The following is a 26,342-nucleotide window of genomic DNA, read 5'->3' on the forward strand; positions in this document are numbered from 1 at the left end:
TGGCCACTCCCCACCCCCCTTACTCATATAGCACCGCCTTCCAGCACTAGATGGGCTAATTTGTCTGGGGACTGGCTCTCTCTTGGATTCCAACCAGGTCTCTCCATGGATGGGGCAGACAGCCATACCAAATAATTTTTGAGTGTTAATTTCGTTATCTGAAAATTATTCTACTGGAGCTTTCCTGCTAAGCTTGTTATGGAGAAAGTATTCTTAGTTTGGAATTAGAACAATTTTGGAGCATCTGTGGACTCTGTGTGTGTGTGTGTGTCTGTGTGTATATACATATATATTTATATATATCCCTACTTCTATTGACTGGTCACAAAAACTAAATTTTGTCAATTACAAAGGAAGGAATAAGCCATATTATGAAATATGTACTTATTACTTTGTGTACTATAGAAATAAGACCTTGTCATATAACAAGTGCAGTGGCTGAAGATAAGATGAATATTATTACCTCGAAAATTATTAAATTAGAACTGTTAAAATTTGTAATTATGTCTTGTAACCATAACTATATACAGTAGGATGTCTGAATGTTCATACATTGTTTTTCACATCCACATTACTGGCCAATATTCCCCAAATACAAATATTTGTTGACTCATAGGAGAAAGGTTATGAATTCTTTAAATTTAGACAGCATTTCATTAGAATACCAGGACTTCAGTTTTCATAAAATTATCAAAGATTCTCATGACACAAATGAAAAATAATATTGAGCTAGAGGAATAAAATAAATACCCAAGATCTATTAAATCAGACCTGTGAGGATTATCCTTAATTTGAGGCTAAGTCTACCCAGTGAGTTTTAGGATAGCCTGGGATGGACTGCCAACCTGTTTGAAATAAAGAGAACCAACAAAAACTTCACAAAAGTCACCCAATATAACACCTTGTTTAAAACAAATATCCAATGGACAGCCTGCTATTGTTAAAATATTCAGAGAACAGGAACTGAATTAGCTTCTATTAATTCTTGCACTTAAAGCTGCTAGAACAAAGCTCTGTAGACTGGTCCTCTATGAACAGTGAATGGCCGGGGTCTAGGTTGTCGCTTCAGGACCTCAGTAAAGGGTGGATGAAACCACAGGGCGGTTGGGGTGTGGATGCAGCTTGTGTGCATGCCAGGGTTCTACAGCAAGTCAGGGCTGCAGAAGGGCTTGGGAGGAAGCTCATCCTTCCTAAGTATGGATGGCTTCATGCAGGTGAAGGGTGCTGATGGCGGCAGCTGCCAAGCTCTCCTTCGAATCTTGCATGAGTCAAGAAAGGCCACGTAGGCCTTTAGCTCCAGGCAGTGCTTGGACTGCCAGGGTCCCTCGCGTGTTCCCGTGACCTACTGCCTAGACCCATCAGGGTGAGGAGCACCTGCGCGGTCCCCCGAGGCAGCACGGCGCGCGCACGGAGCCGGCGCCCTGGCCGCGCCCACTTCCGGCCCCATCCCGCGAAGCTCCGGGTCCCTCTCCGGTGAACCGGAAGCGCTGTCAGTCTCCTCCTCCGCGTCCTTAGCCTCCCTCCGTCTCCCAGGAGGAGAAGCGGCCACCGCCACCCGAGAGCCCAGGCGGAGGCTCGTGCGGCTGGCCGGGCTGGTGCGGGCGCGGTAGGAGCTGGGCGCGCACGGCTACCGCGCGTGGAGGAGACACTGCCCTGCGGCCATGGGTGCCCGGGCCGCTCCTTCACGCCGGAGACAGGCAGGGCGGCGGCTGCGCTACCTGCCCACGGGGAGCTTTCCCTTCCTCCTCCTCCTGCTGCTGCTCTGCATCCAGCTCGGGGGAGGACAGAAGAAAAAGGAGGTAGCATGAATCCCGGGGCCTTTTCGCTGGTGGGCGGAGGCGGACGGGCCCGCGTTGCTAGGAAGCCCCGCCGCGTTGCTAGGCAGCGGGCGTGGGCGACGGCTGCCCGGCGCGTGGGAGGCAGGCGGGTGGGCGTGGCCTCTGGAGCCTTGGGCTTTGGATGTGTTAATGGCCCTGGCTAGCTTGAAAGCTAGGAAGTGTCCCCTGAATTGCAGCTGGGCACCCACGCCTGTCACACCTGGGCGCTTTGAGCCTCCGCTGTGGACTAAGCCTCAGGCACGGTGTCACTGGGTGTGAAAATTCCCCTGAGAAGTACTTACAGGAACTAGTTTTCTCTCGTTTGAATTCTCTTCCTTTAGGTGTCTATATTAAGAGAACATCATATGGAGAGTGTTTTAGACCTTATAAAAGTGAACACTTATTTCTGTGTAGAGAATAATGTCATTTTTTTCATACTATGCAAATTTATTTGGGAAGTCCAGGTCATCTGATGTCAATCCTAGCCTCCCTTAGGAGGGTGATATCTGAAGTGACTCTCTAAAAGGGGTGTAGAATTATTTTGTGAATTCGGTGTGCTTGCAGTGTTGTGGAAAGTGTCTTCAGAAAAAAAAATACATTGAAAATGTGACTAAGGAATATAATTTTGATCTGTTTTGGTAGGATTACTCAATTCAAAGTGGCTTTTTCTGTTGCAATTATATAGCTACATGTGGCTTATGATCTGAATCATGTTCAAGGTATTACTAGTAGACTTGTACATAGAGAGTGAGTGAAAAAATCGCATCACTTTTTATTGAAACCATACACCCTTAGTTTCAGGTTTTTTTTTTTTTAATTTGTTTATTTTGATAGAGAAAGAAAATGGGCTTTTGAGGATCTCTTGACACTGCGAAAGTACTGCATCTGGGTTCACATGGGTACTGGGGAATTGAACCTAGGCCTTCAGGGTTTGCAAGTAAGTGCCTTTAACCACTAAGCCAACTCTCCAGTCACTATGTTTATATATATACACACACAGACACACACACACACACACACATACACACACACGTATTTTATTAATATGTTGTTTTTTTACTAGATTTTTTTTTAATTTTTATTAACATTTTCCATGATTATAAAATATATCCCATGGTAATTCCCTCTCTCCCCACCCCCACACTTTCCCATTTGAAATTCCATTCTCAATCATATTACCTCCCCATTACAATCATTGTAATTACATATATACAATATCAACCTATTAAGTATCCTCCTCCCTTCCTTTCTCCACCCTTTATGTCTCCTTTTCAACTTACTGGCCTCTGCTACTAAGTATTTTCATTCTCACACAGAAGCCCAGTCATCTGTAGCTAGGATCCCCATATGAGAGAGAACATGTGGCACTTGGCTTTCTGGGCCTGGGTTACCTGACTTAGTATAATACTTTCCAGGTCCATCCATTTTTCTGCAAATTTCATAACTTCATTTTTCTTTACCGCTGAGTAGAACTCCATGGTATAAATGTACCACATCTTCATTATCCACTCATCTGTTGAGGGACATCTAGGCTGGTTCCATTTCCCAGCTATTATAAATTGAGCAGCAATAAACATGGTTGAGCATGTACTTCTAAGGAAATGAGATGAGTCCTTTGGATATATGCCTAGGAGTGCTATAGCTGGGTCATATGGTAGATCAATCTCTAGCTGCTTTAGGAACCTCCACACTGTTTTCCACAATGGCTGGACCAGATTGCATTCCCACCAGCAGTGCAGAAGGGTTCCTTTTTTTCCACATCCCCGCCAACATTTATGATCATTTGTTTTCATGATGGTGGCCAATCTGACAGGAGTGAGATGGAATCTCAATGTAGTTTTAATCTGCATTTCCCTGATGACTAGTGACGTAGAACATATTTTTAGGTGCTTATATGCCATTCGTATTTCTTCCTTTGAGAACTCTCTATTTAGCTCCATAGCCCATTTTTTGATTGGCTTGTTTGATTCCTTATTGGTTAACTTTTTGAGTTCTTTGTATATCCTAGATATTAATCCTCTATCAGATATATAGCTGGCGAAGATTTTTTCCCATTCTGTAGGTTGCCTCTTTGCTTTTTTCACTGTGTCCTTTGCGGTGCAAAATCTTTGTAATTTCATTAGGACCCAGTGGTTAATCTGTGGTTTTATTGCCTGAGCAATTGGGGTTGTATTCAGAAAGTCTTTGCCAAGACCAATATGTTGAAGGGTTTCCCCTACTTTTTCCTCTAGCAGTTTCAAAGTTTCCGGTCTGATGTTAAGGTCTTTAATCCATTAGGACTTAATTCTTGTGCATGGCGAGAGAGAAGAATCTATTTTCATCCTTCTGCAGATATTTATCCAGTTTTCAAAACACCATTTGCTGAAGAGGCTGTCTCTTCTCCAATGAGTATTTTTGGCATTTTTATCGAATATCAGGTGGCTATAGCTACTTGGGCTTACATCTGGGTCCTCTATTCTGTTCCACTGATCTACATGTCTGTTTTTGTGCCAGTACCATGCTGTTTTTGTTACTATGGCTCTGTAGTATAGGTTAAAATCAGGTATGGTGATACCACCAGCCTCTTTTTTGTTGCTCAGTATTATTTTAGATATTCGAGGTTTTTTGTGATTCCAAATGAATTTTTGGATTGTTTTTTCTATTTCCATGAAGAAAGCCTTTGGAATTTTGATAGGGATTGCATTAAATGTGTAGATGGCTTTAGGTAAGATTGCCATTTTCACGATATTGATTCTTCCAAGCCAGGAACAAGGGATGTTTCTCCACTTTCTAGTGTCTTCTGCAATTTCTCGCTTGAGTGTTTTAAAGTTCTCATTGTATAGATTCTTTACTTCCTTGGTTAGGTTTATTCCAAGGTATTTTATTTTTTTTGATGCAATTGTGAATGGGAGTGATTCTCTGATTTCATCCTCTGTGTGTTTGTTGTTAGCATATACGAAGGCTACTGATTTCTGTGTATTTATTTTGTATCCTGCTACATTGCTGTAGGTTGTGATTAGCTCTAACAGCTTGCTAGTAGAGTCTTTAGGGTCCTTTATGTATAGAATCATGTCATCTGCAAATAATGATAACTTGATTTCTTCCTTTCCAATTTGTATCCCTTTTATGTGTGTCTCTTGCCTTATTGCTATGGCTAAGACTTCCAAAACTATATTAAATAGAAGTGGAGATAGTGGACACCCTTGTCTTGTTCCTGATTTTAGTGGAAAAGCTTCCAGTTTTTCCCCATTTAGTAATATGTTGGCTGTAGGCTTGTCATAAATAGCCTTTATTATAATGAGATATGTTCCTTCTATTCCCAGTCTCTGTAGGACTTTTATCATGAAGGGATGTTGGATTTTGTCAAATGCTTTCTCTGCATCTAATGAGATGATCATGTGATTTTTGTCCTTCAACCCATTTATGTAATGTATTACATGTATAGATTTGTGTATGTTGAACCATCCCTGCATCTCTGGGATAAAGCCTACTTGGTCAGGGTGAATGATCTTTTTGATATACTCTTGTATTCTGTTTGCCAATATTTTGTTGAGAATTTTTGCATCTATGTTCATGAGGGAGATTGGTCTGTAATTTTCTTTTTTTGTTCTATCTTTGCCTGGTTTTGGTATCAGGGTGATGCTGGCCTCATAAACAGAGAGGCATCTAGACTAAATGAGGTCATAGAAGGAATGGACCTAACAGATATATACAGGACATTTCATCCAAAGGCTGCAGAATATACATTCTTTTCAGCAGTACATGGAACATTCTCTAAAATAGACCATATATTAGGACACAAAGCAAATCTTAACAAATTCAGGAAAATTGAAATAATTCCTTGCATTCTATCTGACCACAATGGAATTAAACTACAAATCAATAGCAAGAAAGGCTATAGAGCATACACAAAATCAATGATGAGTGGGTCAATGAAGAAATCAAAAAGGAAATTAAAAAATTTATAGAGTCAAATTATAATGAGAACACAACATACCAAAATCTCTGGGACACAATGAAGGCAGTTCTAAGAGGTAAATTTATAGCCTTAAGTGCCTATATTAAGAAATTAGAAAGGTCGCAAGTAAACGACCTAATGCTTCGCCTTAAAGCCTTGGAAAAAGAAGAACAAGGCAAACCAAAAAGTAGTAGACGGGAAGAAATAATAAAGATTAGGGCAGAAATTAATGAAATAGAAACAAAAAGAACAATCCAAAGAATTAATGAAACAAAGAGTTGGTTCTTTGAAAGGATAAACAAGATTGATAAACCCTTAGCAAATCTGACCAAAAGAAAGAGAGAAGAGACACAAATTAATAAAATCAGAGATGAACAAGGTAACATCACAACAGATTCCAGAGAAATTCAAAAAATTATAGGGACATACTATAAAAGCATATACTCCACAAAGTATGAAAATCTGAAAGAAATGGATGATTTCCTTGATCTATATGACCTACCTAAATTAAATCAAAATGAGATTAATCACTTAAATAGACCTATAACAAACATGGAGATCCGAGCAGTTATCAATAATCTCCCAACTAAAAAAAGCCCAGGCCCGGATGGATTCACTGCTGAATTTTACCAGACTTTTAAGGAAGAGCTAACACCATTGCTTCTTAATCTTTTCCAGGAAATAGAAAAAGAAGGAATCCTACCAAACTCCTTCTTATTAGATTTTTAGCATGCAAGTAGGCCACACAAAAATCTTGGTGTTTTGATAAGGGATTTGGAGAAGCTCTACCACTGAGATCAATTTCAAACGTAAATGAAAGATACACTTGTAAATTAAGTATGGTGGCACAAACCTTTAATCCCAGCACTCAAGAAGCTTGGTGAGTCCCAATGAGTTTGAGGCCAGTCTGGGCTTCCTTGTGATTTTAAGAGCAGTCTGGGCTAAAGTGATGCCCTCAAAACAAAACAAGACAAAACAAAAAAAGACACAGTTTGGCACATTTCCTTTTTGTGTCATATTCATAGAGTTTTAGATTTTACTTCACAGGAAATGAAGGAGTTTGAGGAGTAGATTTCTTTTTGGAGGATGTGTGTGAGTTACCAGAGCGGAGATCAGTAAAAATTGGTAAGGGAATTCATGGAAATTCAGATGTTTTTATCTCTTACGAATGATACTGATTCTTCTAACTTTGTAATTGGAGGAGAGAATATTAGAAGGTATACAGGTTCATAGCATCTTAACATCTCCAGTTATGTAACTATTTTAATATGTAAAAGTGTTTAGTATCACTGAAATGACTAAATCTAAATTACAGTGGCATTTGCTTCCATTAAAAGATGTTTTATGAAAGATTTTTATAATGAAAAATCTTGGCTGGGAATATGGCTCTGTGAATAAAGCACTTGCCACGCAAGCCTGAGTACCTGAGTTTGATTCTCAGACCCTACTTAATAGCCAGTAGTGATGATGGGTGAGATGGGAGATGGAAACGGGTGATCCTGTTTTCTGGAAGCTCAGTGCAGTAGTCAACAAGAAGAAAGAGACAGACTGTAGCAGACAGCTTCAGGTTTGCTGAGATGAACTTCTAGACCAGGCACAGTTATGGAAGAAGGGATTTATGGAAGCTTACAGATCCAGGGGAAGTTCCATAATGGTAGAAGAAGCTGGCCTGCTTTCACAGGACCAAGCTCAGAGAGGGGGAGAGGGGGAGGGGTAAGGCAGGGGGAGAAAGCACAAGCCAAAAGCCAAAAGCCACACAGCACAGCACACATTAGGAACTTCAGCTAGGCACACTGTGCATATCTTTAGATTGAAATCCAACCCCACTACCACATGTTAAGATCCTCCCAATGACATGGCCTCCATCTAGGTGGCTACAGATGCAAACTACAAACTAATAAAACACTGAATATATTGGGGGCCATCTATTCAAACTACCACACAGACCTTGCCTCAAGTGAAGTGTGTAGTGTACTTGCATGTGAACACACATCCACACACGTGATTGAATAATAAAGTACAATGAAAATGTTTATGAGAAGATGGGTGAAGATTGAAAAACAGTGTCTTCCAGGTTTACTTTTGTTACTTATAAGCAAGAGGACATAATACTATTATACAGTGGTCTTACAGCATACACACAGTTTATTTAAGGAAAAGGAGAGGAAATTAAACTCTTGAAGTTTTGGTATTCAGTGAACATTCATGTCTGTCTTATATATATGTCAATTCCATGCCTTTTATTCAGTTTTTCAACCGTTTATTTTGCATTCTGGAAGGAGAACACTCATTTGGAAATAGAGACCAACAGTAGCCCAGAATAGTTTTGAACATGTGTGCCTTCATTCTCTTTCTGTCTTAAGAACTTAATTTTCAGTATAAGATTCAACAACATGAAATCAGAAAGCAGAACAGTTGGAACTTAGTTTACAATAAATATTACTGATGTATGTATCAGAGTGGTTGACTTTGCTCAATGTTCCTTCCTTCTGGGAAGGCTAAGTTAAAGTCTAAATAAACTTGAGCCTGGAATCCAGAATGGTTATTAGTTGCTTTTGAGGAAGGATTTAGGGTAATAATTGTTACCACCATGGATTTTTGAGTCCAATTGCAACTCAATCCCTAGTTGTATGACACCTGGCAAGATACTTAACATTATATTTCAGTTTATTTATTTATTTATTTATTTTCACAATTTTTATTAACATTTTCCATGATTATAAAAATATCCCATGGTAATACCCTCCCCCCCCTCAGTTTGTTTATTTTTAAATCCAGACCCAATACGTACATTTCAGGATAGCTGTTAAGGTTAAATGACATTGCATAAGAAGTGTCTTGAACCTAACACAAGATCAGTAAGTGATACCTCTATTTATAGGAAAGCATTACCATGATGAGATTCTGAAATATGTCAATGTTTATAATTTTTAGTTTATGTTAAAGTTTATAAAACTAAATTGTGTGGCTTCTGCATTAAATTGTCTTAATTATAAATCGCTGGAATTCTGTAGAATAAGAACTACTTCAGGGGCTGGAGAGATGGCTCAGTGGTTAAGATGCTTGCCTGCAAAGCCTGAGGACACAGGTGTGTTTCTCCAGTATGCATATAACACCATATGCACAAGGTGGCGCCTGTGTCCGGAGTTCAGCTGTAGTGGCTAGAGACCCTGGCATGCCCTTTCTGTCTGTCTCCTTCTCTCTCTCTCAAAAAAAAAGTAAAATAAACTACAGAAAAATTAGTCATGGATTTGTGTGTGTTTTTGCATATGTAAGTCTTATGTATATGTGTGCTTATGCATATATCTTCATGACACAGGATATTTTCATTCCTTAAAATTTTTTGTTACGTGGATGGGGAGACAATTCAGTGGTTAAGGTACTTACCTGTAAAGCCAAAAGACTCAGGTTTGATTCCCCTGTACCCACTTGGAGATGCACAGGGTGACCCATGTGTCTGGACTTTGTTTGCATTGGCTGGAGGCCCTGGTACATCCAGTCTTTTTGGTCTGTCTGTCTGTCTTCTCTCTCTGCTTGCAAATAAATAAATACATTAATTTTTTGTTTTGTTTTGTTTTCTGTTATGGCTGGGGAGCTGGCTTTATGATTGGAGCTGCTTGCTAATAAGGCCTGTTGGCTTGGATTGATTCTCTAGTACCTGCGTGAGCCATCTCCTCATGTCCCATAAATAAATTTTGGATTTCTTTCATGGTAGGTCATGTGACTTAGTAGAAAACTTTGGCTTCTTAGCAACATTCATGTATATATCTAGTTCATTTTGCTCTGACAGTTCTATTTATATATTTATTTAGTTAGTTTTTTGAGGAAGGGTCTCACTGTAGCCCAGGCTGACCTGGAATTCACTATGCAGTCTCAGGCTGGTCTTGAAATCATAGCAGTCCTCCTAACTCTACCTCCTCAGTGCTGGGATTAAAGGTGTGTGCCACCACGCCCAGCTGTATTTGACAGTTTTATTTTTTTCTTACATTGTTAACTAATTGTTATTTAAAATTATTTTACCCTGTATTTATGCATGTGTTGTCTGTGTTCATTTGTGTATGTTTACACCTGTGTATATAGGTGTGTCTTGGGCCAGAGAACAACCTCAAGGGACATTCCTCAGGAATGCCATCTACCTTTATTTTGGAGACAAGTTCTCTTATTGGTCTGGAAATCACTGATTAATCTGAACTGTCTGGCCAGCAAGCCCCAGTTATTAGACTGTATTTGCCTTGCCAGATCTGGGATTACAAGTGTGAACCAATGTGCCCTGCATTTTTATATGTGTCTTGGGGCTTGAATCTGGGTCTTTATGGTTGCTAGGCAAGCACCTTATTTACTGAGCTATATCCCCAGCCCTGAGAACTATTTTAATTTTGAATTACTTTTTTTCTGATTATGTAAAAATAGAGGTTAAAGGCGCCAGTGATTTTCTAATAGACTTACTTTTCCCAGCATCAGAAGCAGCTGTTAGAATAATTTGTCTGCAAAATATATGACTAGTAAGTAACTGTGATATATATGTAGGTAAACCTGAATATGCACTGTGAAAACATGACTGGCTCATAAGTATTTTCTAACAGGAGTCAAATGTTTGCCTTTTTCTTTTCCATTGTCTTTAACATACTTCTGTGTATTATTCATGTTTTAAAGAACATTTACATGGGGATGTATAATACGCAGTTCATTTTAATGAATCATCTGTGAGAGAGTTTAATATCTTAGTAAGTACTTAGAGGGCAAGGATGTAGATAAACAGTGGATGTTACTCTTAAGTCAAAAACTGACATGGAGGAAAATTTTTGTAAGTATGTAATTTTCAGAAGGACATAGTAATATACAGGTGACACTGATGTTGGGATGTTTGATCCAGCTTAGGGTGTGTGTGTGTGTGTGTGTGTGTGTGTGTGTGTGTGTGTGTGTGTGTGTTTTAGATAACCCTTGGAAGAACGATTGAAAATGACAGGTCTTATCTACAATAGCCACCCCTGTCTGTCTAGCTTATCCTTGTTAAAAGAATGATGGCATAAGACATGGGATTTCTGTATCACAGTATTCAGAGAGTGACTCTGTTCCTAATCACCTGGATGTGGGTGCCTTCACGTTCAAGACAGAGATACTGGGTGGAGGAGGAGCAGTTCCTTCAGTGCTGGCAGTTTTGCATCCTTTGGTGTTTGGCAGCCATGAACAGCCACAGTAGACAGCCAAGAGTACAAGTGGTGACCCTAGTGTTATAACACTTTTTATAGGTCTGGGCCACTGAGGCCTTTAGCCTGCCATATATTACATTTCTTATGTAGGCTAAGAAGTTTATGTTACTCAGCCTTTGATGATGGCTAGTGTTGTAGTGTTGGGATTTCCCTGTCTCTTGACAGCAGCCTAAGTTGTCTCAGTACTTCCAACTACCAAGGCCTATAATTTCTTCAGCCCGTTTCTTCACAGTCTTCACACTTATATTTTCAATTTTAGCCCTCTGATGGGTGGGGTTTTGCTGTTTTTTTTTTTTGTTTTTTTTTTTAACCAGTGCAGCATAGGAGAGTTTTTTACAATTATGTTCAACTGTAATGATTACAGCTGCTTTCTCAGTGCCAACCTGAATGTTAGCCTGTCTTGAGACTTCTTCCAGGAAAATTAGTCCATTGCATTTGAGTTCAGCATCATTCAAGTCCTCAGGACACAGGTACCGGGCTCCTCCCCGGCGGGTAGGTAGTGCTGAGGAAGGACCAGTCCGCTGGTTCTTCCCAAGGGGTTGAGGAGAAGGGGGAATGAGTGTCGGATGACTCAGAACCTCTCCTAATCACCGGAGAAAAACCACACTGAGTCGGGAGTCTTGTGGAAGCAGGAATTCACAGGAACTCGCTTTATTGTTACAAGCAGTTGACTATATAATGTTGGGGACAAAGGCGGGGATTTTAGGATGGGGGAAGAGGTAAGGGCCAATAGTAAACTGTGACTATTGAAATGATAATTCCAACTCCTGCGCAGAAGTAGCAGGCAAGAAGCCATTAGGTGTTTTGCTGAGTCTTAGCTGGCCAGAGACTGGTCGCCAAACTTTAGCTAGGCTCAGGAAGTTCCACTAGGCCTCACGCCGGGCCTCTCAAGGCCCAACAACAGGCCGAATGTAGCTAGTTTTTTATATAGCTTGTAACATGAATTGCCTCTAGCCCAGTTCCTTGTTCCCTACTGTTAGATCCATCATGTTTGCTGTTGTATCAGTTTACAGTTATAGTCCATCAGGGCGAGAAAGGCATGGTATGGGGGAACTTGAGGCAGTTGATCACATTAAGTCCACAATGAGGAAGCAGAGAGTGATGAAAGCTGGTGGATAAATGCTGCTGCTTAGCCAGTAATCCCCTTTTTCTACAGTCCAGGTCCTTTCCCATAGTTAAGGTGGGTCTTTGACCTCAACTTAATCAAAATAATTCCTCACAGGTGACTCTAGGTCCTGTCAAGGTGATAGTCAATGTTAACTATCACAGATTGTTTCTGTTTATAGAAAATAATGCCCAACAGACTGCCCCATAAACTCATGTGTTCTGAATACTTAGTCTCCAACTGGTGGCAATTTGAGAGATAGAGCCTTGCTGGAGGCAGGTGTTTCTGAGGCATAGGAGTGTGATGGCCCCTTTGAAGAACTAGGCTCTCTTGCAGCTGTCTTCCATCTGCTGTGGCAGGGGTGAGTCTAGCCTCTGCTCGTGTCATGCTTTCCTCTGCAGTGATGGAGCGTCCCTGAAAAGCTCTAAGTCAAAATAAAAACTTTCCTCTAATCAGCTGATTTTGGCTGGGCTTTGTCTCAGCAACAAGAAAGTAGCTACAAGAGAAAATTTGTACTACTGATGTAGGTTTATTGGTGCTAGAAACCTGACTATGGGGCTGATGGCCTTGTGGAACTGATATGTAGAAGGAATATGGAAGCTAATTTGAAACCTAGGCCTGAGAGATGCCTTGCAGTGCTAGAAACAGTTTGATGGACCATTCTGGCCAGAGTTAAAAGGTTTAAATATAGATAAAACTATGGACTGTGCAGGCTCACCTTTCTCCCTTGTTTTGCTCTCTTCCTCCCTCCTTTTTCTCCTTTCCCTTCATTCCTTCCAAGGCAAGATATCTCTCTCTTTAGACCAAGCTGGAGTTGAACTTTTTATTCTCAAAAGAATTAACTATTTGGATATTTTCATTTTTGTATATATTTTCTATATTTTAAGATTATATTAACTATAGTTAAAATGAATGATATATGGTAATTTCTTTATATATCAAAATTATTTTTATATTTTAGAAGTTGACTTTGAATTACAATTTCCTTTTCATAAATAACAATTTAATTGAATTATATAACTTTAGGGATTATTCATAACTATTCATGGCTGAAATATTTAATTTTGTATGCCTTCAAATAGCAATTAAATTGACACTTATTTTTCCAGTTTCAAATGCCAGTGTATAAAAGCACCAATTAAAATGTTAGCTATTTAGCATCTTGTTTTAGTTTTAAAATAATAATACTTCACAGGTGATACAGTCATAATGCCAAGACTGTACTACTGCAAGGCAAGAAATCTGGCAGAGTTTGGGTGTCACAGGAGGTGAATGTTTTAGTGGAAGATTAGCAGTAACAAGTGACTACTGGGAGGTTAAATAAAAGCAATGCCTTTGGGATTTAATTTACTGTATGCGAAGCCACAATATAGTCAGTTAATGAGTGAGTGGGTTGTAAGGAAGAGGAAATAGGTAACACATCTTACCAAGCAGTTTTGCTGTGGATAGGAGATAGTGTAGCAGAGAACTAGAAGACAAGTAAAAGAAGAGAAAACTGATGAGTCAGGTGGCTGAAAAAGAGGAGGAACAAGTGGAAATTAGAGAAAAGCTGGTAGATTTGACTTTATAAAGAAATAAATGTGGTTCTGAGCTGTTCTCATTATCACACATTTGGTCTTGTTCCATATATATGGTTATATTTTACTTTGTTGGGGCCACTTTAGCAATATAAATCATTTTGGTTCATAATGGCAGGAACTTATCACAGTTCTATGGCCTGGGAAGTCTAAGCTAAGATGTCATTAGATTTGGCATCTGATATGGTCCACTTTTTCATGTGTATCTACTTTGGTATTTATATGGGCGATGTAAGTGTTACCTGAGGCTAGGTGAGAAGGTACCTGACTGGCAAGTCCCAACAAAGTGGATCCAACCATTCACCTCAGGAACCAGAGAGAAAAAGCACTGGTGCAAAGCAAGAAAGGAGTTTATATATGATGAAGATAAAAGACATCAAGTTTCCTGAGCTTTGACTTCAGAGCTACTGGTATGAGCTCCAGGATTAGTCAGGGAAGCTATACGGGTAGCATGCCAGGCAGTCTTTGTCAGACTGTCTTCTGTTTGATTCCTATGTTAGGACTAGTTCCCAATGCTCTAAAAAGGTCCTCACCCCCTGAGGACATGACTCAACTTTCATCTTGAGGTCATTGCTCCTGTCTAAAGAATGCAGGTACACGTGGGATGATGTTCTTTCAACATCTGCCTTTTCTTGGCAGGATTAGGGCAATGACTGGTGGACTCACAGGAATCCAGTGGTCAAGGTATCTGTGAGAATTGAAACTTAAAATCATCATACAACTCACTGTTAATAGGAGTAGTAAATGACTGTTGAAAGGCAAACTCTGACAAACTCTACAGTAAATTGTCTCTGAATTGAAACATTCCTGCCCCCTGGTAAGAGAAGGGATAGACGCTTAGGAGACTCTCCCATAGGCTCTGTGCAGTTGCCTGCAAGTTTTTCAGCGTGCTCCAGAGATGCCGTTCAGTGATGCAGCTGCCTCCTACAAGCAAATCCTCACTCTAGTTTCCTACAAAACTCTTTGGTACAATCATTCTTTGGTCTGTCATCTGAGCCCAGTCTGAGGTGAATAGACTCATGTTTTTTTCTACTCAGGGAAAATGTTCCCTGTAACAACTGGAGTCTTCTAGGCACCACTTCAGGCATTTAGGAACAGGACATTGTAAAAGCTGGTAATTGATGATATGTTGATTATGATGCCCTGCATATGTTGAAAACACTGTAATTACTTTTAACTTCATGTCTTCAGCCTTTGAAATGGGGATGGATTTCCAGTTTTGGATGAAAATGCCATAATTGACTATAACGTGATTGAGAGTAAAGTTTTGCCATAATAAAGGAGACCGAAGTAGAGGAAGGTAGAAATGCCATGTTCTTGCTCTGCTTTTGGTGACCCATTGGCCATGTGCATGCCTGAGTAAAGAGTCAATGCTTTTTAGGAAATATTCCCAGGTCCTGTCACAGAAGGGATGAACACGTGTTCACTTGCATCTCTCTTAAAATTGAGGGCACTAATTCCATTTCTGAAGGCCCAGCATAGGAATTTTGAGGGACGCAGCTCAGAGTGTAGCAGGAAAAAGAGTGCTTTGCTGTTCCTTTGAGCGTGGAATGGTTACATACTTAGAGCACTGAAATGTGAGCAGATAATACTTTGCACATTGTGAAGTGCTCTACCTGGCTTGCCATGTCCCTCTTTTTCTCTGTTGCAGGGAAAGGGGATGTTTAAGATCATGGGTGGTTTATCTGCTTGGCTTGCTGAGTTAATAGCACTTATAGTCTCCTTGCCAATTCACAGTAGCTTTTATTTAGTTTTTATTGCTGAGATTTGGAGTTGTGATCACATCATAATATAACCTATTTTCATTGTTTCAAATACTGTGTTTTAATAAAATTTTAGGTAACTTACTGATTTAGAATATAAGGAAGTATTGTCACATTATTAAAATGACAATTTAAACTTGGGTTTTAGCCAGGAGTGATTACAAGGACTCACATTAGTAATATAGATGAAGCATTTTTCTTTTAATATCTGGAGGTATCTCCACAGACTTACTGACAGAGATTAGGTTCTGCAGTGATCCACTGAACAGAGCTTTGTTCTATGAGGTTATCATTTGGGGATTATGTATTAAATGCCCTCCTTAAAAATAATATATTTTTGCACAGTATGGTATAGATAATAAAACTACTTTTCAGTTTATCTTTCCATTACTCTTCTGTCTTCCTCTTAAGATTAACAATATGCTATGACCATTAGGAAAAAGGATACAAAAAAAAAGGTGGTTTTTGAGCATATATTTTTGTTTTGATGAATAATAATCTCTCATTTCTTTAAGCAAGTCCAACAGGTTGCCCTTTTGTTATGTACACACGTGTGGCAAGAGAGAGAGAGAGAGGGAGGGAGGGAGGGAAGGAGGGAGGGAGGGAGAGAGAGGAAGAGGGGGGAGCGGGGAGGGGAGGGGAGGGGAGTGGAGGAGGGAGGGAGGGAGGCTAAGGTGTGGTCAGGCTAAATTTCAATCTGGATATCTTAAATTTTCTTGCTAGATCACTTGAACTTTTGGTAGAATTTAGTTTCTTGTATTTATAGGGCTGAGTTCTGTTTTTTTTTTTTTTAACTGAATAAGTCAGTTTATTAAAATAATTGACTTAGGCATCTGCAATGGTGACTGCACCCTCCACTCCTGGCCCAGTGCTGATGGAAATAATTTTCTTAACAATCTCAGAAGGACTGTGTAAATCAATGAGTCACTTGTAGATTCTCATCTGGAAGTGATCCCAAGTCTTGAACCTTCACTACAAGGTGATTTCCTTATAGAATTTTCTCAGTGATGGGCATGAGAACTGATCCTTTCACTTTGAAGTCCTTGTCCTTGGAATCTCTGAGCAAGTCATCATATACCTTTTCCAGAGACTTTACATTATAACTGGTGACTGTGCTCCAGATTCTGTGAGTGGTCACCTAGGGTTCTACAGGTAAGTCTTCCCAGTGTCTTTAAAGACCTTGGATGAGGTGTGGCTTCCTGACAGACTTAATTCCTTAGCAAGAGTGAGCTGCGGTGAGTCAGGAGCAGAAATGGATTGAATCTCCCTGTGCCCACCGAAAGCTCTTGGTTGTTGTTGTTTAAACTTGCTGTGTATGTTGTTTTCTGTTCTTTGAGGGCCATCTCAGATTCTAGTCCACTTCATATGATGGCCTGTGGCAATTACTGTCTTTTCATTTTATCACCAGATTATGTCAGACGTGCCTAGGAGAGTTTTCTCTTTTAAGCTTCTCAGAGTGTCCTAAGTAGGATTTTTTTTACCTGCAGATGTTTTCCATACATGTTAGCATAATTTTGGGGATGCTAGTCCATTGACATCACAAAAATTTCCAATAATTTTAGCATGGAGTTATTTAACAGTGTGGTTCATTGGGGGCTATTTTAAAATTTTGCTTACAAAAGTAAATAGGCTGAAATTTTAGATATTTTTCATAGTTTTAAATTGTGGCTTATAAAATCAGTGTAAACAAGTATGATTTACAGGTATGCTAAAAACATTCTTGAATACATTTAGCAATGACTAAAATTCAAGTGACAATAATATATGTGTTTAGAGAAACAAGACCACAAAAAGATGAATATGTCCGTCTGTCTCTACCTATCTGTCATTACTTATTGATCAGTTATCATTTGTCTGGATTTGTTACAAGGACTTGACCTTATGCAGTTGTGTGGCTGGTTAAGTGGTCTCTGAAAGCCTGTGGTATTCCAATGGTCCTGCTCCAGGGGAAGATTAAGAACTAGCAGTTTCTCAGACTAAACCATCCTGAGGGTGATTTTAAAGCTTATAAGTACTGCATTTCACAGTGCTGACAAGATAGTTCCCCAAATAAGTAGTTGGAAATGATAAGAATCATTTTAAATAGCTCACTTATCTTACAGTCTCGCGATACCCATTAAACTCCTGTAGAAGGATGGAAGAGTAATGACATTCTCTTTTTCATGGAGGAAATAAACAGTTCAGATTAAGAATGAAAATGAACAGATTTTGATTTTGCCTATTGTTGTCTGACAGAACATACTTTTAAAATGAATTTTGTTTTTAAAAAATATTTTATTTCTTTCCATGTTTGTGTGTGTATGAGTAAGCCAGGGCCTCCCACTGCAAATGCACACCAGATAACCAGATGCTTGTGGCACTTTTTGCTTCCAAAATTTCTTTCCCTCCTTCCACTCATTTCTCCCTTCTTTCCTTCTCCTTTTTCTTATATTAAGAACTTAGAGAAATATTTTCTTTCTCCCTTCCATTATAGATAAACTATATTTTTCTATCAGATATACCTTACGGTTGATAGAAAAAAAAAGTTTCAAAGATAAGGTTCAAACTTTTTTCATTTTTATGGCTGATACTTTAAATCTTTGTAAGCATTGTATGGTGCTTTGCATCAGCTTGGTAAGTGGAGCCTTATTGGAGGAGTTGTTTTATTGGGGTGGGCTGTGGTGTGTTACAGCCAGCTAGCCCTTCCAGAGCTCAACTCAGCACACTGTTGCTGCTACCTTTCACCTGCTATGGCCAGAAGTGATGCCCAAACTCTGCTTGTGCCATGCTTCAAGCTTCCCCTTGAGACTGCAAAGTGAAATAAACCCTTCTTTCCAATCAGCTGCTTTGGGTCAGGTGTTTTGTCCCAGCAACAAGAATGGAACAACACCTTGTAACAAATGTGCTCCAGATTTGCTTATTGTCATAGAGAATATTAGATGCCTAAGTTGGGGCAGCCATATTACATTTGAGTTATTTTACTAGCTAAAAATCTTTATTGTCCATTTTAAAAAATGTTTTATTGACAACTACCATAATTATAGACTATATACCATGACCACAGTCCAAATCTAGCATTCTTTTCCCTTTTCCCCCTCTTGAATCCACTCCCACCACTTAATCCTTTCTTTCCAGGTAGTCTCTCTTATTTTGATGTTACCATTTTTTCTTTTTCCTCCTATCATATAGGTATTTTATAGTTAGAATTAGCCACTGTGAAGTAATGAACACCATAGCCCCTTTGTGTCTGGAAGACAGTTTAGACAAGCATTCCTCCCCTTTCTTTTGTTCTTATGTTATTCTTATCTCCTCTTCAGCAGTGTTCCCTGAGTTTTGGAAGGCATGATAGAGGTGTCTCACTTAGTGCTGAACACTCCACTGTCACTTCTCAGCACATTGTTGAGTTTTGAATGAGCCCAGTAGTCACTTTCATTTGAAAAAATAAGCTTCTCTAACCAAAAATGAGAGTAGCATTATGGTTATAAATGTAAGTGTTCAGAGGGAAGTTTGGTGGGCATAATATATCCATTTAGCCAGACAATGGTAAATAGTAGTAGTTTCCTCCTAGGGCTTATGAACTCCCCAGCTATTGGTTTTTGATTAGGTTTTCAGTACAATGCATAAATTTCCTCCATGGAGTAGGCCTCAGATCCAGTTTAAGAGTAGCTGTTTTCTCTCATAACAGTTATGCCACCTTTGTACCAGTTGGTGTATTTGGCCTGGCCTGGCCACCCTTTCAGCTTGCAGGGTCCAGTGCTGGCTAAGACCTTTGAGGACAATTCTCTCCCAATAGGCTGTATAACTCCTAACCTTCTGACAGCTAGTCAACAGGGAGGAGGCTTCCAGCTCACCTCCAGCTTGTTTTCTCTGTTACCTGCAGCCCAAGCATGTGAAGTTTTCAGCAATAGGGTCTTACCATCTAGGTCTGGTACTCAACTAACAGCCTTGACAATAGTCTATAATGTTTTGGGCATCTGGTGAGGCCCTGACTAAATAGTTGATGGAAGGTATCCCAACATTGGTACTGATTTTTTTTTTTTTTGTGTGTGTGTACAATCTATGGTTTTTGGGAACAGCATTATCAGCACTCACACACAATTCTCTCTCTCTTTTTCTCCCTCTGTCCATATACATATGTGCATATATGCAGATACATACATAATTTGGCTAGTGAAGAAGTAGATTTTCTATGGCTTATTTATAACATCTTTAATTTTGATTATCCCTACCTCACCCATTCCTCCATTCCCTCCCCTGATCCTAGTTAAACCATTTCCAATTTATTATTATTAGAGATGGTTTATTGAAAATTAGGTAGTTAAGCAAACCTTATTACCCTTTGTGGTGGTTTGATTCAGGTGTCCCCAATAAACTTAGGTGTTCTGAATGCTAGGTTCCCAGCTGATGGAGATTTGGGAATTAGCGCCTCCTGGAGGGAATGTATTGTTGGGAGTGGGCTTATCAGTGTTATATCCAGTTATCCCTTATCAGTGTTTGGCACATTCTCCTCTTCCTGTTGGCCATCTTATGTGGGCCAGGGGTGATATCCACCCTCTGCTCATGCCATCATTTTCCCCTGCCATTGTGGAGCTTTCCCTTAGCCTGTAAGCCAAAATAAACCTCTTTTTCCCACAAGCTGCACTTGGTTGGGTGATTTCTATCAGCAATGCAAACCAGACTGCAATAGTAAAGTGGTACCGAGGAGTGGGATTGCTGCTAGACACCTGACTGTGTAGCTTTGACTTTTTGGAGCTGATTTTCAAGAGGAATGTGGAAGGATTTGAAACCTTGGCCTAAGAGATGTCTTACAGTGTTATAAGTACAGCTTAATGGACTGTTCTGGTCAAATTCAGACCTCAATGCAGTAAGAACTATGGACTGTGAGGTTTGGCTTATGAGTGTGACAGAGAGCTTTCCTTGGACTGGGCTAGAGGAAGTTTGTGTGAAAACCTTCTGTTATAACTGGGTCCTGAGAAGTTGTGGAGGGTTGCATTGCCTAGAAATGGACTGGTATGAGCAGGGGGGTATGGCACAGAAAACTTAAAATCTTTGGTCCTAAACTGCTGCCTGTTCACCTGCAAATTGAGAGATTACAACCATTGAGATTGGGCCAGCTGATCTGTAATGGGGCAACAGGAAGAATGTAGACTTTTTTGAAGGGGTCTGAGTGCTCAAGGAATTTCCTGTTCTTTCAAAGTGTGCTTTATTCTGCCCTGGATTAACAAATTGGCACCCTACCTGGTATTGTGGAGTATTAGAAATGCAGGAAAGAGGGTCATTAAGTTTGCAACACAGTCTTGTGTTTTGGAAATGGCCATGGGCAATGTGAAGCAGGTTGGCTGGATGCCTGCACTGAGACCTGATGGGAACATGAAGATGGACCGTAGGGTGCAGTGGAGATGCTTGGACCATGAGATGGCTGCTACGGAAAGCTGGCGGCCCCAGATGAAGTTTTCCAGGACTGTGAGTAGCCTAGCTAGAGGAGCAGAATTGGAAATCCAGAGACTTGTTGCTGGTTAGAGTTATTGGACTTGGAGATTTGTCACTGGCTTGAGTTGTTGGACTTGAAGTTACAGAGCTTGATGTTTGCCCTGGATGTTTAAATTTTTTTGTTTATTTTTTTATTTACTTATTTGAGAGTGACAGACAGATAGAAAGAGGCAGATAGAGAGAGAGAATGGGCACGCCAGGGCCTCCAGCCACTGCAGACAAATTCCAGACATGTGTGCCCCTTTGTGCATCTGGCTAACGTGGGCCCTGGGGAATTGAGCCTCAAACTGGGGTCCTTAGGCTTCACAGGCAAGCGCTTAACTGCTAAGCCATCTCTCCAGCTCTACCCTGGGTGTTTTAAATCTTATATTGGCTGGATATTTCTTTGCTATGCCCAGTGCCATCTTTTGCAGTGTGAATGTTTATTCTGTGCCATTATGGATTTTTTTTTTTGTGTGTGGGGGGAATCTTTTGGTATTATGGCTCAGTTAAAAGATCTTGGATTATGGGGATGTTTGAATATCATTGGGATTCATAAAAACTATGGGGACTTTTAAAGTTGGACTGAATGCTTTGTATGTTACATCATGTATGGATATCAGTTTATGGGGGCTAAGGGAAGAATATGGTGGTTTGATTCAGGTGTCTCCCATAAACTTAGATGTTCTGAATGCTAGGTTTTCCATTGATGGAAATTTGGGAATTACTGCCTCCTGGAGGGAATATATTGTTGAGGAGGGTGGGCTTGTGGGTGTTATAGCCAGTTTTCCCTTGCCAGTGTTTGACACACTCTCCTGTTCCTGTTGTCCACCTTATGTGGGCCAGGGGGTGACGGCCACCTTCTACTCATGTCATCATTTTCCCTTGAGCCTATAAGGAAAAATAATCCTTTTTCCCACAAGCTGCTCTTGGTTGGGCGATTTCTACCAGCAATGTGAACCTGACTGCCACACCCTTCTGTGCCTTTTAAAGAGTAGTTCATTTTCTTTGTATTTGCATGTGTGGCAATACTGTACAAGGAAATCAGGCATGTGACATTTGTGCACATTATTTATTATAAATAATTGAGCCTCTAACTTATTATAACATCCTCTGTGTCTTTTTGGGAACTGCATTTCATAGTCTTTTGTTTGTGTCTTTAGTAGAGTGTACCTACGACACATTCTTTACAGTGTCAAGACCAAAGCATGGAATTTAAAAGCTGTTGGCTTATTAGTGTGACTGTTCTTAGGTAGGATATAGCAGTGATTGCTGGTATGTTTCTTTTAGTATTATTATTTTTTATTTGTAAGGAGACAGAGAGAGACAGAGAGAGAGAGAGAGAGAGAGAGAGAGAGAGAGAGAATATGAATGAATGAATGAATATGGGCACAACAAGGCCTCTTGTCACTGCAAATGAATCTTATATGAATGCATCACTTTGTGCATCCTAGCTTTATGTGGGCACTGGGGAATGGAACCCAAGCCAGGAAGCTTTGCAATCAAGTGCCTTTAATCCCTGAACCATCTCCCCATCCTTGCTAATATATTTCTGCCACCAAATTTAAATGTTACTGGGGCTCGTAAGTAAATTTTAGTGGCAAGTAGTATGTGGAACATAGCTATTAGCATCATTTCATTTCTATCTCAAGGGTTTACTTGTGTATGTGTATATAAGTATGTGTGTTTATATATATGCTTGTGTATGTGTGGGTATGCCCTTGTTTTGATGCTTGTGTGAAGAACAGAGGACAGCCTTGAAATACTGGTTTTCTCCTACCTTGATATAGGATCTACCCTGTTTCACTTCTGGGAAGGCCAGTGTAGCTGGCCTACTAGCATTGGGTTTCTCCTGGCTTTGTTGCCCATTGCTGTAGGTGTGGTGGGATTCCAGATGAGTGTTCTCCTTGTTTCCAGTTTTTTGTGGGTACTGGGGATGTAATTTGGTTTAGCAGGATTGTGGAGCAAGTGCCTTTAACTGCTGAGTCATCTCCTCAGCTCAGTTTCTGTGCATGCATGTGGAGGATAACCTTGAATGTTATTCCTCAGGCACAATGTCCTTCTTTATTGAGACAGAATCTCTTAGACAAAATTGGCCTGGGCCTGCCAATTGGGCCAGAGTGGCTGAACAGTAAGCCTCTGGGATCTTCCTGTCTCCACTTTCCTAGTGCTAGGATTATAGACATCTGCTGCTTTTTTTTTTTTTCTTTTTAAATTTTAAAGTGTCTTCTGAGGATCAAATTCAGGTACCAACTGAGCCATCTCCCCAGCCTGATTGCTTACTTTTGAATAGGTGGTATTGTTATTTTTTAAAATGAAGGAAACTAAATTTTTGTCCTAAGGTATATTTCTGGTAACAGAAAAAGCTGGGCCTTGGAAACAGGTCATGCAGCTCCAAGCTCACCACTTATGTTCATCACATATACCTCTCAGTAGGCAGAACTACCTATGTACTTTGCTCTTGATAGCTTTCACAAGAATCATAGCGTGTTCTTTTTCTGTTATCTGTGAGTCTTCCCTTAGGAATGGCCACTGTAAGGGCTTCTGTTGAATTCACTCTTGGCTTAAGACAATGGTACGGCAGATTTTACAGATTCATGGTTCTGTAATCTTGGTTAAGTTAACATCTTTTTTAGTCATTGTACTTTTGTCAGTTAAAAACTAGACATGAACCAGATCAAAGATGGTTTTGAAGCTTCACATCTTATCATTCTTTGAAATGAAAAATAATTCAGGTCATTGGAGGCAACATTATTTTAAATTTCATTTTACTTTCAAGAGAGCACTGAAATTAAGATTTTTTTTAACTAAAAATGATGTTCCCACCCTGTCTTCCCACCCAAGGGGGTTAAGAGCTTTTACTATTTAGCCACTTACACATGCATGTGTAGTGCCCGTAAAGGTACCCTTATGGGGCCTCATACAATGGGTTGCTATCCTGTTGTGACTAGAGTTGAACATCCTGCCCATTGCTTCTCTGTCTGCTGCTGGTTTGAAACCCCTCCCCCCACCAGAATCTCTTTTTACTAATTCCTGAACCTCTAAAGAGTCTCTGGTCTCTGATATCCTGTGAGACTGACATTATGTGCATGCTCATGCCAGCTCTTCTGTGTGGGATCTGGGGATTTGAACTCTGGAAGTCTCAGGTCTTTCATGCTTATACTGGAAGCACATCTTAGCCATGTCTTCAGCCTTGTATCATTTTGATAAATATCAATTTTAGTCAAATATAACAGTGAACAAAAAGTAGTGTTACATGATGGGTTGGAATAGATTATAGGAGGGAATGAAGAAGTATGTCTGCATAGGCACCTGAGTACTTTTATAAGTGGTTGGTCCCTTAGCTTCTGCATCTATGCTGTGTGTGTGTGTGTGTGTGTGTGTGTGTGTGTGTGTGTGTGTGTGTGTGTACCTGTTGATTACTTGTAGCAGTTCCTAGGTAACTATATTACTAAGGTAGTTAGGCATCCTTGTTTCTTTATTTTTAATTTTTTTTTTTTTTTTGATGCAGGATTTCACTCTAATCCAGGGTGACCTGGAACTCATTCTGTAGCTGGCCTTGAACTCATGGAAATCCTTTTATCTCATCTTCCTTAGTGCTGGGATTAAAGGCATGTACTACCACATCAGGCTTCTTGTTTCTTGCCTGTTCTATCACAGTGATTGTCACAAGGTAAGGTAGTGACTAAGCCATTCCCTGGGATTTCTCTAGATGGAAGTAGCAGGAAGATAGATGGCGTTGCTGATTGCATTTTGAAATAAGTTGGTTGTGCTTTCCTTTCCTGTGTCACTTATGCCACAGAAAAATGGTGTCAGGGAATGAAACAGAAACACGAAAAGGAGGTTGTCACTTATTAACTAGTATGGTACTAATCTGTGCCAGTCTTTGTTTTAGGTACCATCATGCATTCATCAAACATGCAGACATTGCTGTGCTCCTGTGTCAGTAGCTGGAGGGAACCTTGACAACAACATTGTAGGCAACCCTAAAACCAGGTTTACCTTTGTCCGTTTTGTTCTGTAAACTTGATAGTGTACCCTCTCCTAAACAACATTCAACTAGGCTGATGTTCTTCATAATTCCTGGCCTTTTGATAAATATGGAAGAATAATTATATTTGCTTTTTAGCTTTCATTAAGAATATCATCCAAGGGCTAGATAGATGGTTCAGTGGTTAAAGGTACTTAATTGTAAAGCCTGACAGCCTGGGTTCTATTCCTAAAAATATTAAAAAGAGTATAGTCTGGCATCAAAATATTTTAATTCTTATTTGTGAATTTGGATAAAATCTTCTAAATTTTCATACTTTTTCTCATTTTTAGGAAGTGGAAATTACCTTGTACTTTAGTTTTTCCTTCTCATATTCCATTTTTTTTGCTTTAGCCTGATGATATTTGGTAGGGTATTTTGATTGACTATTTTTTTTTTTTTCTGTAGTAATTCAGAAAGGTGTAACTGTTTTGTAATTGTTGCAGTATAAACTTTAGGCTGACAGTTTTGTCAGATGTCTATGTGATTACTTCCACATTAGATAAACAAAATTTGAGGAATTACAACAGTTCAATGACTTTTTTTTGAGACAGGATGGCAATCATTCTGCCTCAGCCTGGGTACTGGGATTACATACATGAGTCACCATGTCTGTCTGACATAGTTTTCAAATTATCTAGATATGATTAAGAATACGTGAAGCATATTCATTGGTACTCTTGCAATTACATTGCTGAAATGTTTTTGAGATGCTTCCATATTTGGAATAGTGAATGTATTAAGATAAACAACTTATTCTTTGAGTCACTCGTCTGCTACACTGTTCTATTATCATTCGTATGGTTTCCTTAGTACCTGCTGGAAAAATATATAGGTAATTTATTTTCATAGAAAATACATGCTCTGTAAATTTATACTAATTGAAGTATGAATCAAAGGAAATTTCACCATATAAATTTGCAATAACAAATTATAGCATAATGATTATAAAGCCACATAACTTGCATAATATTATCTAACCCATCTCAGAATATCTGTGTAATTATTCTAACATCTGGACCAGGGCAAAGACAGTAACTTATGGCCAGAAGGAGTGAGCTATTTAGAAAGAGGGTGACTATATAATTTATCATCCAAACCAGGGCACTGGGTGTGGAAGAGAAGGTGCAATTAATAATTTTGCTGAGATAATAGGAATAAGGTGAGACTATCCCTGGACAAACTGGGACATCTGGCCACCATATTCAGAGGTGGGAGAGAAAGGGTTTTAAAATTTATGTACAGTCTAATATATTTTTGTTGATCAATAAGAACAATTTCAAAGGAATCTCAGTTGAAAATTTCTCTATTTTAAAATACTATATGACTGATATGTGTGATTCCTTACCTAGTACAGACCCAGAGTTCAATATGTTACACTTACTATTTTAGTGTTACTCATTTCTGTGATTTTTATTATTTATTTATTTTTGAAGATGGGTCTGACTGTAGCCA

The 26,342-nt window shown here is 39.6% G+C and overlaps 1 protein-coding gene across 4 annotated transcripts in view; it reads left to right on the forward strand.

Moving 5' to 3' along the window:
- The first annotated feature begins 1,546 nt into the window (after positions 1-1,546).
- The window catches only part of Tusc3 (tumor suppressor candidate 3), a 269,847-nt gene continuing 245,051 nt past the window's right edge, over positions 1,547-26,342 (forward strand). The window contains exon 1 of one of the 4 annotated variants that reach the window (XM_004657096.2): positions 1,547-1,799. In XM_004657096.2, the coding sequence (XP_004657153.1) occupies positions 1,662-1,799 (138 nt within the window). In that variant the 5' untranslated portion in view covers positions 1,547-1,661. Of the gene's footprint in view, positions 1,800-24,455; positions 24,531-26,342 lie in introns of those variants that run through there. The other 3 variants (XM_045141663.1, XM_004657097.2, XM_045141661.1) reach the window with 3 other exon arrangements.

Source organism: Jaculus jaculus, chromosome 1, assembly GCF_020740685.1.
Source record: "Jaculus jaculus isolate mJacJac1 chromosome 1, mJacJac1.mat.Y.cur, whole genome shotgun sequence".
Classification (NCBI taxonomy): Eukaryota; Metazoa; Chordata; class Mammalia; order Rodentia; family Dipodidae; genus Jaculus; species Jaculus jaculus.